Source organism: Tiliqua scincoides, chromosome 7 (assembly GCF_035046505.1).
Source record: "Tiliqua scincoides isolate rTilSci1 chromosome 7, rTilSci1.hap2, whole genome shotgun sequence".
In the NCBI taxonomy this organism is placed as follows: domain Eukaryota; kingdom Metazoa; phylum Chordata; class Lepidosauria; order Squamata; family Scincidae; genus Tiliqua; species Tiliqua scincoides.
This window is the reverse complement of record NC_089827.1, coordinates 62476925-62492927: the sequence shown is the minus strand read 5'-3', so window position 1 is coordinate 62492927 and position 16003 is coordinate 62476925. Positions and strand designations below refer to the sequence as shown.

The window sequence follows — 16003 nt, the reverse complement described above, 5'->3', positions numbered from 1 at the left end:
TCTCTGATATCACTATCACTAGGTGCTTAGGACCACTCCTTACTGTGTACAGAAATATTGCTAAGTAATTTCACTTTATGCTTGTATAATCTTGCTGTTCTTCTTCCAGCCCAAATTCTCTTGTAAAGAATGGGATCCCAATTTGCCATCTTTATGTCTTCCAAATCCTGAATATTTGGCACCGGAATACATCCTTTCAGTGAGCTGTGAGACAGCCAGTGACATGTACTCTCTAGGAGCAGTTATATATGCTGTCTTTAATAATGGAAAACCTATTTTTGAGGTCAACAAGCAAGATATATATAAAAGTTTCAGCAGGCAGTTGGATCAGGTACCTGTACTTAAGAAAATATTGAAAACTTATTATGAAGGAAAAATTGCAAGAATGTGTGGTTGTTTTAAACATTAACTGTGGACCATGTTGTGTTATGCCAGTGGTTCTGAAGCTAGTCATTCTCTGCAGCTGGAGTAAATGCGTGGTGATTGCTTCAAGTGGCCTTATCTGTGGTTCCTCTTAGTATAGTCTTAAGTTGAGAAACTACTTTCTAATTTGTTTTGGAGAAAGGGATGTCTGTAGTTATCAAAACAGAGTGGAGATGGGAACATACTTGCCACTTACCACAGACCTTGTTTTTCTAAGGTTCAGTGCATTGGGCTCAAGTGTGTATGGGTGCAACCTCATCATTGGTTGTTTTGTTCCTGCTTCACTGTTTGTTTTTGCTTCCTACCTTGTTTTCCCTGTTGTCTTTTCTCCATTATTTTGAGCTCTGTGTCTTATTTCAGTGTGCCTACTGGTCACATTTGAAAAAAAACACAACTTTATTTTGTAGGCAATGGAAACTTCAAATTGTGGACCACTTATTTACTGTATGACTGTCTTGTTCTGTACATCTTTTATGAGCCACTATCTTGCTAATAAACAGAGTAAGCAAGTCATTAATCATGGAGTAAGGTGCTCATGATAACATGAATCTACATAAAATGGGAATTCCATTTAAAACTTTTCAGAATGGAGGTGACTGTCTAACAGAAGGAGCTCTGAATTTTATGAAAAGTTTCCTTATTAGGAAGTCACATGTGTTAAAGTGTTTGGTTCAAGAAGAGAGAGATCATTGTGCTACAGTAGCTGAGCATTTAGGATGGGTATAGCTGGGCATGGGAACATTGGGCTGGGAACAGTATTCGTACAGCCGAAGTGTCCCCAAGAAGCTCAAGTGAAGTGGGAGAAATCTTTGGTGGTTCAATTTATAACTCATAGGAATTGTGAAGGCTAGTTCAGTCCTCTCTGTCTAACGACATGGATAGAAAAGAGAGGTAACATGGCAAGTGAGATGCAGGATTATCCTATATCATTTGTGTTACCCCTTTGTGACTAAGGGCGCAATCAAGACTCTGTGATAGGCCAGTGTAGGCCCCCTGTGCCAGCTCAGGAGTATTGTGAATGTGCTGTAAAGCACATGGCATGTGTGCTAGGCGAGGATGGTGGGAGGATGGAACGGAGGCAGCACAGACTAAATCCTAACCCCTGTTCCTGACCCAAGCAGGCTTACGCAGGCTGCTTGCATTTGCACCAGTGAATTTGCTTGCACATTTCCAAGTAGTCCCCTGGGGTGGTTGGGGTGTTACTTGGGGTAAGGGGAAAAGTTACCCTCCAATCACCTCCTGACCTGCACTGGATACAGTACAGGTCAGTTGGCTTGCATGTTCCAGTGCAGGCTAGGATTGGGCTGCCCAGTTAATAGAAGCAGGAAACTGTGCCATACTTGTACAGGAATAAAATTGCCAGGACAGTGTGTTTTTGTTCGGCTTATATTTTACTTCAGACTTCATTCAAGCGATAAAATTACAGTACTAATGAGCTACCAGGAACAAAGTTGCATCACGTTGACAGCGTTCTGAAACGAGCAAATTGTGGGGCTGTATTTTCCAAGGTTTTGTGTAAACAGTAGATGCTTAGAATTTGGTGTTGTGTGTAGACCTTAGCATCTTGTGTATCTTTGTTTTCATTTGGGGGGGGAGGCATTGTAGCTGCAAAACTAGACAGTGCCTAAAGGAATGATGTCAGGTGTGTTGGGGTGGAGCTCACTGGGATGTAATCATGAAGCCAGAGTGGAACTTGGTGGGATTTCTGGTGGTTAAGAAAAGCTTCTGTGGTATATGCAGCTTCTTGTTCTTTCCACATATAGTAGATACAACATCAATAATGCAGCATAAGCAAATGCTTTGCTAATATTGTCAGTCTCTCTGGTCAAATACATATTTATATATATGGTATACAAATGTGAAAAATAAATAAAATATTTGTACACATGTGCATGTGCACCAGTTTGCTTAACTTACTTGATTTATGCAGGTACCAGAATTAGCTTTTTTTTGACATAGAATGTATGTTTGCGCAAAATTTTGTCATCCTTTACCTCAGAGTACACATAGTTTATATAGTACCTATAGTATACTATAGTATAGTACCTATAGTATACTTAGGATGTTATTGATAGTAATGGTGTCATATGCTTTATTTATGTAGCTTAGTCGTTTGGGCTCCAACAACCTTCAGAACATCCCAGAAGAAGTCTGTGAACATGTAAAGCTACTGTTAAATGTTGCTCCTGCAGTAAGACCAGATGCAGACCAAATTACTAAGGTAAATAGACAATGCTAGTTAAAATAGCTGCAGGAAATAATGCAAAACTTTTTAAAGTGCTCTGTCATGCTTGAATTTTTAATCTTCTTTTGAACAACACTATGATTACAAGAGTCCTTTAAAGACTGATTTTAAAATATTTGTATCTTTTCTTTCCTCTCTAGCTAAAACAATAAAATTAAATGTAATTAAAAAAACTTGGGGCCCAGTTCTATCCCCCATCAGCCCCTAGCATGCAGAACCATTTACAGAGTGTACACTGCATGCTGTGGGGTGGGTGGTTCAGAAGCGATAAGTGAAACATCTATTTTGTACTTCCCTGTAAGCCGCCTCGCCTCCAGTGGGTCCACCTAAGCTAGTAATTTAGCTAGTATAAATCTGAGGTCACTCGGGGTGGGGAAAAGGGCCTAGTGTATGCTGCTGCTGCTGAGATCCTTCCTGTTCTGAAATGCTCCTGTTGTTGACCTACCTGCTCCACAGGGGTGTCTGCAAGCCACTGTTGCATGCAGGGGGGTTTCTCCAGCCATTTGTGCAGGCAGCCCCAAAGTCCATGACAACAGCATGGTGTTGTGCTGTTGGTCTGGGACTTAACAGTGGCAGATTGCAAGATCTGCAACCCAAGCCCAGGTTTGGGTTGTGAGTTTAACAAAAAAAAGAACCAAACTTATACTGAAACAATGTCAAAGTAATAGAGCTAGGAAACAGCAGAACGGTTCACTCATAGTCAATAAAATCTTAGTCCCTGATGGCTAAACAAAACAACGTATTCAACCATCCCAAGACAGTAGTAGCACTTGATCTAATTTTACAGCAGAGCTGAGGACTGCCACCGACTCAGTTCTGCTGTGGAGAAGGCTCTTTCATGCATCACTGTTGCACACCACTGCCAATTGTGGGGCATACATTACACCTTTTTGTCTATGTTGGGGGCAGGCAATTTCATATAGGAGAGGCAGTTCTTGAAGTAGCTCCCAGCCATTGAATTCTAAAGGTCAAAACCAGGTCCTTGAATTGCGCCCAGAAACAGGCAACTAACAAAGCAAAAACATAATGTTCACACTGTGTTCTCATTTGTGTCAGTTAACAGTCATGCAGCCGCATTTTGCATTAAGTTGTTTCCAAATGGTCTTCAAGGACAGCTCCACATTAACTGCCTTGCGGTAATCCAAAAGCTATGGTTACCTGCGAGTTGAATAAGCAATTTTTATTATTTAATTTGTTTATAAAGATTTTTGTTAAAATTATAGTGCTTGTGAGAACTGTAGTGTAACATTTTACTCACCTCCAAGATAATTTGTGTTTTGTATTTTTAATTTTAGATACCATTCTTTGACGATGTTGGGGCCATGACTCTTCAGTACTTTGATTCTTTATTCCAAAGGGATAATCTTCAAAAGTCACAGTTTTTTAAAGGACTGCCAAAAGTTTTACCAAAACTACCTAAGGTCAGGCACCCTCAGATTATTTTACTAGACACACAGCTTGCTGTCTGTTGTGGTTGCATCATGAAAGCATGTTTTGCCACTCCATAATAGACTATGCTTGTACTATCTTGTAACTTTCATTCAAGGATAAGAGCATGGAAAATAGTTAATAAGGGATTCCCTGCTTTCATTGGTAGATGTCGATGCACTAGATAGTGAGGTTTCAGGCACAATTGCCCCAAGTATTCTTATCAGCAGAAAAACCAGGGGTGGTGGTGGTGGTGATGAAAGTGGTGGTGGAGGAAATGGGTGTGTGTACAAAAAAGTGCAAGTGAATTTTCTTTTTTGTCAGGAGTTTCTGGGTTGGGCTGAAAGATAACTTGTGAATTCTTTTGAAAAGTTGTTTCCTTGCTTAGAGTAACTGTGTGAGATTTTTAAAGTGAACCTATTCTGTCATGCAAAATAATATATCTGTTCTGTTTTAGCGTGTTATAGTGCAGAGGATTTTGCCTTCCTTGACCTCTGAATTTGTAAACCCAGACATGGTACCTTTTGTTCTGCCTAATGTTCTGCTCATTGCTGAAGAATGTACCAAAGAAGAATACATAAGGCTAATTCTACCCGATCTCAGCCCTGTTTTTAAACAGCAGGAACCAATCCAGGTACAACTGTCTCTTAAGCATAATTATTCTTTTTTTGTTCTGAGTTTTTCTGACAGCTGGGATCAGGCTGCCAGCATGAGAGAAAAGGTATCCTAACATTCTGGCTCCATGTTTGTATCTTAGTCAGTTGTTTATATCTTTTTAGTGTTTGGGAACGCCTGTCCTCTTAGGAAACATGCTGAACATATTTATAGCTCCACTTGTCTTCTGCTGGTCTCTGGAGAATGTGCAGTGGTAACTGAGTCTTTTAAACCAATACCTCTTTCAAGGTGAATTGATATCATAAAAGGCCACTGCAGTTGTCAAAACTGGCCTACAAGTTGAATGATAAATAATTTAGATTTAAATAATAAACAATGGAAATTCTACAAGAAAAATGAAATGCTTAAAATACACCTCAACTTTACACTATCCACCCAACCAGAGCTGACCCAGCCATGAGGCTGACAGAAGTTTTCATTTCAAGAGGCAAGTTGAGGAGATGGCAAAATGGTGACAGGTGCTCCACATCACACATCTGTCCAACACTCAATGAGCCGCTTCAGTCAGCTTTCCAGTCTTCTTCATGCTCATTGAGCGTGCATGGGAAGAGGAGTGGGGCAGCCCACTTCTTCCTTCAGCGAGTGGGGACAAATGCACAAGGTTCAGTCATGTGGCAGATCCACTCAGGCTGGTCCTGTTTTCAGTTCTTATTTCAGTATGCTAGCTATGGTTCATTTTTTATAACATACAGTGCAATTCTGAGCTGCACTTGGGCTGGGTCCCTTGTGCCGGCCCAGGAGGGTCGCAAATGTGCTGTAAGGCACATTTGCGCCTCCTCGTGAGTCAGCAAGGCCGGCACGCAGAATAAGCCTCCGCGCCAACAGAGGATCTGAGTCTTGCATCAGCCAAGCTCAACCGATAGGATTGCACCCTTAGATATTTATTTATTTATTATTTATTTTTCACATTTTTATAGCGTCCTTCCTCCAAAGAGCTCAGGGGGGTGCACACAGCTGCTTCCCTCCTTTTGTCCTCACAACAGCTCTGTGAGGTAGGTGAGGCTGAGAGAAAGTGACTGGCCCAAGGTCACCCAGGAAGCTTCATGACTGAGGGGAGATTCGAACCTGGATCTTCCAGGTCTAAGTCGATCTTCCAAACCACTACACCTGCAGTTTTCAAACTCGTAGGGAGTTTGAATCCCGCAGTGTCTTTGCGGGGGCGGGGGGAGGCATCAACGCGATCCCCAGGATCGCGCTGCTTGGGGGCTGCAGGGGCTTGGTGCACTTGCCCAAGCCCCCTGCAGCCCCCTGGGAGTGCGGGGAGCTCTGTGCAGCCTTCAGCAGGGCTCCCGGGTCAGGGAAGGTGACAGCAGAGCGATCACGCCCTGCTCCGCTAAACCGGAAGCGGTGCGCAATTGCTCCACGTTCCCTTTTGACCGGGCTGCAGGGACTGGGGTGCACCCTCCAGTCCCTGCAGCAGCCATCCCTGGCTGTAGGGAGCTAGGCACGAGCGCCTGCAGGGTTCCTCGGGTCAGGGAAAGCGAGAATGGGGTGATCGCACTCTGCTTCCCGTTTTGTGGAGTTGGAGCGCGATCACCCCACTCTCACTTTCCCTGACCTGGGAAGCCTTGCAGGTGCTCGTGCCCGGCTCCCCGCTCCGCTGTCACCTTTCCTGACCCGGGGAGCCCCGCCGAAGGTCGCACAGGGCTCCCTGCACCCCCGGGGGGGCTGCAGGGGGCTTGGGCAAGTTCACCAAGCCCCTGTAGCCCCCCTGAGCGGTGCGATCCTGGGGATTGCACCTGCCTCTTCCCTGTCCCCGCCCCTTAAGGGGAAAGGAAACAGGACCCTCAGGCTGGGGCGTTGCGACGCCCCAGTTTGAATACCACTGCACTACACCATCCTGGCTCTATTTATTGACCATTTAGTGAATAGGTAACTTTTTCTGTCTACTATATGACATTTTATGTAAGCTCTTAATTTTGTAAGTAATACAATAGTACATATTTGTACTTCATGACATTATACTCTATTTTAAGAATGATGTTCTTGTTTTTCATGCTTCCAGGCTAGCAACATGGTGAGTGCATGTATTTGACTTTTAATATTTGACTATGTAAAATTTTAAAGTGTTAGCTAAAATATTAGATAAAAATGAAAGAGAAATATTAAGCAAATGCAATGTTCACTTATGTCAATTTTATTTTGATAACAGATTCTGCTGATATTTCTTCAAAAAATGGACTTGCTGCTAACCAAAACGCCTGCAGATGAAATTAAGAACAGTGTTCTCCCAATGGTTTATAGGGCCTTAGAAGCACCTTCAACTCAGATACAGGTGTGGTAACTTCATTATTGTTCAATTTCATTTTTCAGCATTGCTAGAACAAACTTTTTTGTGGGTTCAAAGGATATTCTTTTTTCTGTCACTTAAATAAGGAGAAATTCATGTAACTCCTGTGAATTTTCTCAAAATGGCTTTTGCTTAAAGTCCATACTTTTTTTGAATGTCACTTTATGGTAATTGATAGTGAGATAGATCTTTATCTGTTAGTGTTTTCCCCATTTCACAATTAAATCATTAACATGGTAGTGTAGGAAACAAACTTTGACTGTGACTGGAGTTGTGATTCCATTTGTATGTCTGTGTACAAGACCCTCGTGCTATCACGTCTGCATGTATAAGCCCCCTTACATGAATGAAAGTTTAACTTGGGCTTCAACTAGTATTTCAAGATTTGGAATGAGATGGAAAAGCATGAATAAGCCCATAAGACCCCTTTTCATAGTTGATGGAAAATTTGGAAGTGCATACTTTCCCCAGCATCATTATAAAGCTACCAAAAACATTTTGCAAGAGGTGAAGGGTATGATCCTTGCATGGTTCACATTTATCAGTGTCTTCTGGGCACAGGTCTAATATGTTTCTCCTATTGATAGGGAAAACTTTTCTTTGCTGTTCAAGCTCACTGGTGGATTGAGTGTCTGATTTAGAGCTGCTCATATTTGATTATTGTGGTACTTTCCTTTGCAGGAACTCTGCTTAAACATAATTCCTTCATTTGCCAACCTTATAGACTACCCATCAATGAAAAATGCATTGATACCAAGAATTAAAAATGCATGTTTACAAACATCATCTCTTGCTGTAAGTTGTTATATTTGATGTCTAAAATTCAGAACTTAAAAAAATTGTAATAGCTTTTCTATTTTCTAATTTCTAGTATCTTTCTAATTTTTAAAAATGTATTAATACAAGCAAAGACTCATCACTATGTAATACTGCATTTGGTTCTTTTACTTATAGGTCTGCAGTTTTCAAACTCTCCTGGAGTTTGAAACCCTCAGTAAGTCCTTGCCGGGGGGGGCAAGGCAGCAACGTGATCCCCCATATCGCGCTGCTCAGGGGGGCTGCAGGGACTGGGGTGTACCAACAGTCCCTGCAGCATCCATCCCTCGGTGCGGGGAGCCCTGCGTGAGCCTCTGCAGGGCTCCCCAGGTCAGCAGCAGTGAAAGTGAGTGATCGTGCTCTGCAAAACCGAAAGTGGGGCACGAGCACTCCACTTTCACTGCTGCTGACCTGGGGAGCCCTGCAGAGGCTTGTGCAGGGCTCTCCGCGCCGCCAGGATGCTGCTGCAGGGACTGATGAGTGCACCCCAGTCCCTGCAGCCCCATCAGAAGTGAAAGTGGAGAGATTGCGCTTCACTTCCAGTTTAGCAGGCGGGGCGCGATCGCCACACTTTCACTTTGGAAGCCTCAAGAAGCCCTGCAGATGCAGGGCTCCCTGCACCCCCAGAAGGCTGCAGGAGGCTCTGGTAAGTGCAACCAGAACAATCTTGCCAGAAGATTGGAGGATAGCAAATGTCATACCAATCTTTAAAAAGGGAAAGAGGGGGGACCTGGGAAACTATAGGCCGGTCAGTCTAACATCCATACCGGGTAAGATGGTGGAATGCCTCATCAAAGATAGGATCTCAAAACACATAGACGAACAGGCCTTGCTGAGGGAGAATCAGCATGGCTTCTGTAAGGGTAAGTCTTGCCTCACGAACCTTATAGAATTCATTGAAAAGGTCAACAGGCATGTGGATGCGGGAGAACCCGTGGACATTATATATCTGGACTTTCAGAAGGCGTTTGACATGGTCCCTCACCAAAGGCTACTGAAAAACCTCCACAGTCAGGGAATTAGAGGACAGGTCCTCTCATGGATTAGGAATTGGTTGAAGGCCAGGAAACAGAGAGTGGGTGTCAATGGGCAATTTTCACAATGGAGAGAGGTGAAAAGCGGTGTGCCCCAAGGATCTGTCCTGGGACCGGTGCTTTTCAACCTCTTCATAAATGACCTGGAGACAGGGTTGAGCAGTGAGGTGGCTAAGTTTGCAGACAACACCAAACTTTTCCGAGTGGTAAAGACCAGAAGTGATTGTGAGGAGCTCCAGAAGGAACTCTCCAGACTGGCAGAATGGGCAGCAAAATGGCAGATGCGCTTCAGTGTCAGTAAATGTAAGGTCATGCACATTGGGGCAAAAAATCAAAACTTCACATATAGGCTGATGGGTTCTGAGCTGTCTGTGACAGATCAGGAGAGAGATCTTGGGGTGGTGGTGGACAGGTCGATGAAAGTGTCGACCCAATGTGCGGCGGCAGTGAAGAAGGCCAATTCTGTGCTTGGGATCATTAGAAAAGGTATTGAGAACAAAACGGCTAATATTACAATGCCGTTGTGCAAATCTATGGTAAGGCCACACCTGGAGTATTGTGTCCAGTTCTGGTCTTGCATCTCAAAAAAGACATAGTGGAAATGGAAAAGGTGCAAAAGAGAGCAACTAAGATGATTACGGGGCTGGGGCACCTTCTTTATGAGGAAAGGCTACGGCGTTTGGGCCTCTTCATCCTAGAAAAGAGACGCCTGTACATGATTGAGACATACGAAATTATGCAGGGGATGGACAGAGTGGATAGAGAGATGCTCTTTACACTCTCACATAACACCAGAACCAGGGGACATCCGCTAAAATTGAGTGTTGGGAGAGTTAGGACAGACAAAAGAAAATATTTCTTTACTCAGCGTGTGGTTGGTCTGTGGAACTCCTTGCCACAGGATGTGGTGATGGTGTCTGGCCTGGACGCCTTTAAAATGGGATTGGACAAGTTTCTGGAGGAAAAATCCATTATGGGGTACAAGCCATGATGTGTATGCGCAACCTCCTGATTTTAGAAATGCGTTATGTCAGAATGCCAGATGCAAGGGAGGGTGCCAGAATGAGGTCTCTTGTTACCTGGTGTGCTCCCTGGGGCATTTGGTGGGCTGCTGTGAGATACAGGAAGCTGGACTAGATGGGCCTATGGCCTGATCCAGTGGGGCTGTTCTTATGTTCATAACCAAGCCCCTGCAGCCCCCTAAGTGGCGCGATCCTGGGGATTGCGCTGCTGCCTCCTCCCTGCCTCCTGACTGCCCCCACCCCTTAAGGGCAAAGAGGGCGATGCCCCCGTCTGAAAAGCTCTGTAGGTTGTTGAAATTAACACAGCTGCTTCACTGATTAAGAGTTCTTGATGTACGTACATAAAGACTTGTTTAGGCTAAAGTAACTGATGATCAGAGCTATTAAAAAAAAATTTCTATCACAAACTCTCACATAGTAAAATCTTCACCCACTGCTGAAGTAAAAACAGAGTAAGATTTAGGGAGCAGGATGTATGCAAGTAGAGAGAGTATGTTACTTCTCCTTGATCATCCCTACCTGGTTCAGTGTTGTATGCCAGCAGCCTGAATTCACAAACCAAGCTTAGGACATCACAGTTGCATGTACTGAAATGTTAAACCCCGATAAAGGACAGGCAGATTCTTGCTCAAAAAAATAGTCTCATTACTATTTTCATAACAGCATAGTGGATTTTCTTTTTATTTTAGGTTCGGGTAAATTCCTTAGTTTGCCTGGGAAAAATTTTGGAATACTTGGACAAATGGTTTGTGTTTGATGATATCCTGCCTTTTTTGCAACAAATTCCTTCCAAGGAACCTGCAGTCCTAATGGGAATTCTAGGTAACAATGACTTTTTTGTTTGTTGTACTATTCAAGTAGCCTCTCTTTGTGGTGGTAACCTTTACGTCATTTGGTGGTGTTTGATTTCATCAGCGGTAATGAGCGTCTGCTAATTCTTGACTCTGATATCTACCACAATTTATTAACGTCTCAATATACTCCGATGGCCTTTCTTCAAGTTTATATTGGTGTCCACTATTGCAGAAATAATTGGTTTCTTTGGTTTTTTACTCCATCGCAAGAGAAATGCAAAATCATAACTATTCAAATGTTTTGATAGTTTTATGCAGCCTAGCAAGGAATCTCTAGCACTTGCATCTTTTGTAAGATGAAAGAAAAGCTGCACATAGGTTGGCCCTCCTTGGGCCTCAGAATGCCTTAAAAAGCATAAAAGGTCAGTTCCGGTTTTCCTTGAGAAACCGGAAGTAGCATGTTTTGGCCATAACAGCCATTCTGAAGCCTCCAGAGACTGTGGGTGGACGCACATGGACTCTGTGGGCTTCAGAAAGCCCTCCGGAGGTAACCAGAGCATAGCTTTGGAGGGTTCAGGTTGGATTCAGGGGAACCCGCTTTGTGCCAGATCCGATAGATAATATGTGGATATGGAGGCCCCACCTGTCCTTATAAGTACCCACATCATCTCACTTGAGATGCGACTTTCCTGGATGATATATCCAATAAATTTTGTGTTTTTGTTAATTGCCCTTTCTTTGCCATCTCACTCTGAAATGTCCTTGTAATCATGTGCCAGCTTAATTCTTGCCTTGATATTGGAATCCCCATTGACGTCAAGTGCTTATGTACTTGAATTTCATGCTATTTATATAAGCTGAAAACTGGGGAGGAAGAGAGCAGATTCCCTTTTGAAACTAGTTTTGTTTTTACAGGAATATATACTATAATGATAACTTGGTAATGGTAATATTTGTAGCTAAGTGGTCATGTGTTAATGTTTCACAACAGGTATTTATAAATGTACATTTAGTCACAAGAAGCTTGGAATTACAAAAGAGCAACTTGCAGGAAAGGTGCTACCACATTTGATTCCTCTTAGCATTGAGAACAATCTTAATCTCAATCAGGTAAAATCTCTATTTTAATATTCTACCCCAGTTACAAGCATGTTTACCTATCAGACCCCTGATCTGAAGCAAGGTAGCTTGCTTAGGACTGAAGCTGGAAACAGGAATACAGGTTGTTTCCTTGGATCCCACTATGAGATAGAATAAATTGCTGGTATTTGTTGCAAATATATAAAGAACAATGTTTCTTCTCATTGTTCCATTTTTACAAACCTAATTTTTTTCTGGATTTTAAACTTTCATTCAGTTCAAATGTTATCTGGAGCCTGGATTGAATCCTGGTGTTTTTAAATGGCTTCTAGCCTTGGATGCACATGCTTTCCCCCCCTTTGTGTATGAAAAAGGGATGATTCTTCCTCCAGTTAGAATAAGCCAGGATCTGTCTTGATCTCTGAATTGATTGTACCTTGTTCTAAACAAAGTTTGCAGGTTAAACCAGGATCTGAAGTTGGGTTGTATTCTGGCTTATTTGCATATGCTAGTTAGGATAAGGCAAGATCATTAGGCAGACACGCTATTTAAGTAATAGCACAAGCCTATGAATGTCTACTCAGAAGTAAGTTCCATGGTGCTCAGTAGGGCTTACTTTCAGGGCAGTGTGTATAAGATTGAAGCCTGAGCTTTGCTTTATGAAGTGTTGGTCAACAAGTTGGCTGTTCACTTTCTAGCCACTTCCCTCACTTATTGAGTAGGGCTCCCACTGTAGTGCTGCTTCATTGTCTGTTCTTATTCACAATGGCCCTGCCTAGAAAGAAATTTCCATTCTTTGTTGACCCTCAGAAGGAAAGAGGGTGGAACAGCACCCCAGAGAAATTCCTGTTTGTGAGGAGAGTCCTGTTGTGGGGAGGGCTTCAGAGACAGACTTGTAAAAACTTTTAAACCAGCATATTTGGTTAAAAATTTGTCAACCCGTTTCACACCTGTGCTGATTTTACTATACTTGTTTAAAATTAGACAACTGTTTCTCTTAAACTATTATCCTGTTATAAAATCTTTCTCTTCTAGTTTAATTCCTTCATTTCAGTCATAAAAGAGATGCTAAGTAAATTAGAAGTTGAGCATAAGACCAAGCTTGAACAAATTCATGTTATGCAAGAACAGCAAAAGTAAGTGTGCATAGTTTTTCACAGTGGACAACATTTTACTGTCTTTATACTTTAATAATTTTCTTTACACCTTGGAAATTTTTAACATTGTGGTAAAGATTCACCTGTTCCTTAATTGTGTAATACTGCTATAGATGTCTATCTTCTCAGTTATAAGCATTATAGTATGGTTTTTATTATACAAAACAGCCCAATCCTTCCCAACTTTCCAGTTCCGATACAGATGCAATGCAGCCCCAAGATAATAAGACCAGATGGGAAATTGTCAAAAGCCTTGCCAACAAAACTACTTGAAGAATCATGATTTGATTATATATACTGATTTGGTTATTTGTATCCCACTTTCCCTCTAGGAGTTCAGGACAGCATTTCAGGACACAGAACAACCCTGTGTAATAGGTTCAATTGAGAGACAGTGATTTGTTCATGCCAGTCACTGGCCTTTGATAGCTGAGCAGAAGTTTGTATCTGGGTTTTTCATGTTCAAACTGATCTGACATAAACTTCTTCTCAGATAAGAATTATTGGGGGGGGGGCAGCATGGAAAGAAACTAATTACAGCCATTTTTATCCAATTTATCATAGTGAGACTTGAGTATGCAGCTTGTATTTATTTGTTGGATTGACTTCAAGGCTGAAACTATTTACTGTTTACTAAATACAGTACAATAGTTGTGTTTTTGCTCTACAGATCTTTGGATATAACAAATCAAATGAACATATCTGAAGAAACAAAAGCCAATAATACAGGCAATCAGGTAAGAAGTGTCTTTTATTAGATTAACTACTGTGAAATTTCAGTTTTCAATTTTATTGAATAGTTGATCTAACTTTTTCTTAGAGGAAAGGTTCATTATCAATTAAACATGTGTTAATTTGAACAGATTGACAAAGTGTTTACCAAACTAGGGACTGAGATCTTAACCGGCGGTTCTGACTGTAAAGAAAATGGACTGTTGTCACATCAGAGAAAGGTGAGCCTTTAATATCTGAAGTTGTTGTGTATAATACAAGAATCTGGACCAGAGGTGCTCACACTTTTTTGGCTCGAGAGCTACTTTGAAACCCAGCAAGGCCCGGAGATCTACCGGGGGGAAGGAAGCGTCTGACAGACACCCCCTTTAATGTATGGAGCCCCTGCTGGAGTCTAGTCAGTTTCGTCAGTTTTGTTGCTGCATGCCTGAAGAGCAGCTAAAGTGTCAGTTTCAGTGTCAGTTTAGTGTCAGCTAAATATGTCTTCTAGTCACTAGACGAAACTGACATATTAACAGTTTGGAGAGACAGGGCTCCGCAATCTACTCATTTTGCCTCACGATCTACCGGTAGATCGCGATCCACCTATTGAGCACCCCTGATCTGGACAATTTACATCCAGGTTCCTCCAGCTTATTTGGAGATATAAGTGGAAATATATTGTAGTTAAAGCTCTCTTCAAGCCTTACTGAAAGGTTTGCTATTCTCCTGGTTGGTCCTGGCAACTAGGGCCTACTTGAGTTCAGAAATTGTATTTAAAAAGAGAGAGAGAGTGAGTGTGAGAGAGAGGGTGGGAGGGAGGGGGGAGGGAGAAAAATGGGGAAAAGGGGGAGAGACTAGATGTGTAGAGGTCACATCTGGTAAAATATATATAGTTTATATATTTTGATCGGTTTCTTCTTTTCAAAGGGATCTCTTACGCTTGAAGAGAAGCAAAAGTTAGCAAAAGAACGAGAACAAGCCCAAAAACTGAAAAACCAACAGCCACTGAAACCTCAGCCTCACACAATTACTCTTCCAGTCAAACAGGTATGCAAAGTCATAATATAGTTCTTCATGACAATCTTTGGTCTTACAGGAGCTGATCACTAAAGAATATGTCCTATCCTGGTATATATGAAATCCTTTAATTTGCAGTGCTTATAGCATCCAAAGTAGTTGTTTGGTTGCAGATGCAGAAACTGAAAACATGTTTAAATAGTGGTTTTGTACAGTTGTAGCAGATTCCTCAGAAAACACTTAACAGAAGAACGAGCTTTAAAATTGAAGCAATCTTGGGTTACTATATTATACTTACATGGCCAAACTGTATAGACCAAATCAGGGGTCTCCAAACGTTTTGGCCAGAGGACCACATGAAATATCTGGCGTAGTGCTGAGGGCCTGAAAAAATTTAAATAAATTTAAATAAATAAATTAGAGATGGAACTTAGGTGAATGAATAAATGAATGAGTGGGCTCGTTCACTCAGCCTCTCCGGCCCTCAGAACACCCTTCAGATGCAATCAGAGCACAGCTCTGGTCATGTACAGTCGAGTGGGCCAGAGGCTTTCAGAGGACAAGAGGCTGGCCGCAGGCTGGATAGAGACTCGCTTCAGACCGCATCTGGCCCCCGGGCCAGGGTTTGGAGACCCCTGGACTAAATAAACACATTTTTAATGCTACCAACTTCAGACCTAATCATGCAATGCAGGGAGCACCTGACTGGAGTAGGCACTCAGTCTCCCTCATACCTGTCCCTGCCATCCATATCACTAGTAATGCTATGTGACAGGGCATTGTTTTCAGCATTTCCCTGCCCCTACTCCAATTCATTGGCCTCAGAGAAATGATGAATGTGATGATGACAGCCAGCTGTGCATCGCCCACAATGTATAGTTAGATTTTGTGACAGTGAGGTGGGATATAAACCTTTGAAATAAATAGTGAGGCCCTCACATATAAACTACTTTACAAACTGTTAAGTTGAGATGACTTGCTTTGTTTTTCTTTATAAGTATACCTTGTAGATTTTTCATTTCTAATGAAATTCATGTTGGGAAAGATCTCGTATCACAGTAGTCCTTTTCCCTGTTATATTCTCTCAAGTTTGCTTTTTTAAAGTGGTTCCCTGTGGCTGCTCATTTCACTTAAGTGCCACCTGGCCCACTTTCCTTATTGTAGAAAGGGATGTGAGGCCCCCTGTTCTCAGGTGACAGTTTCTGGTTCTAGTTTCAGTGGTTTATTTTGTTGCTTTCTGCAGCTTCAGTGCTGCAAGTATGCAAACAGCAAATGATACAAATGTTTTGCAGTTGTAAAACATATTTA

The 16003-nt window shown here is 42.2% G+C and overlaps 1 protein-coding gene across 1 annotated transcript in view; it reads left to right on the top strand.

Annotated features, from left to right (window-relative positions):
- The window catches only part of SCYL2 (SCY1 like pseudokinase 2), a 31795-nt gene that overhangs the window by 10320 nt on the left and 5472 nt on the right, over nt 1-16003 (top strand). Inside the window, exons 6-17 of the mRNA XM_066634099.1 lie at nt 110-331; nt 2528-2644; nt 3964-4089; nt 4554-4730; nt 6924-7046; nt 7743-7856; nt 10623-10755; nt 11719-11837; nt 12843-12943; nt 13635-13701; nt 13828-13917; nt 14606-14725. Coding sequence (XP_066490196.1) covers nt 110-331; nt 2528-2644; nt 3964-4089; nt 4554-4730; nt 6924-7046; nt 7743-7856; nt 10623-10755; nt 11719-11837; nt 12843-12943; nt 13635-13701; nt 13828-13917; nt 14606-14725 — 1509 coding nt within the window. The remainder of the gene's footprint in view (nt 1-109; nt 332-2527; nt 2645-3963; nt 4090-4553; nt 4731-6923; nt 7047-7742; nt 7857-10622; nt 10756-11718; nt 11838-12842; nt 12944-13634; nt 13702-13827; nt 13918-14605; nt 14726-16003) is intronic.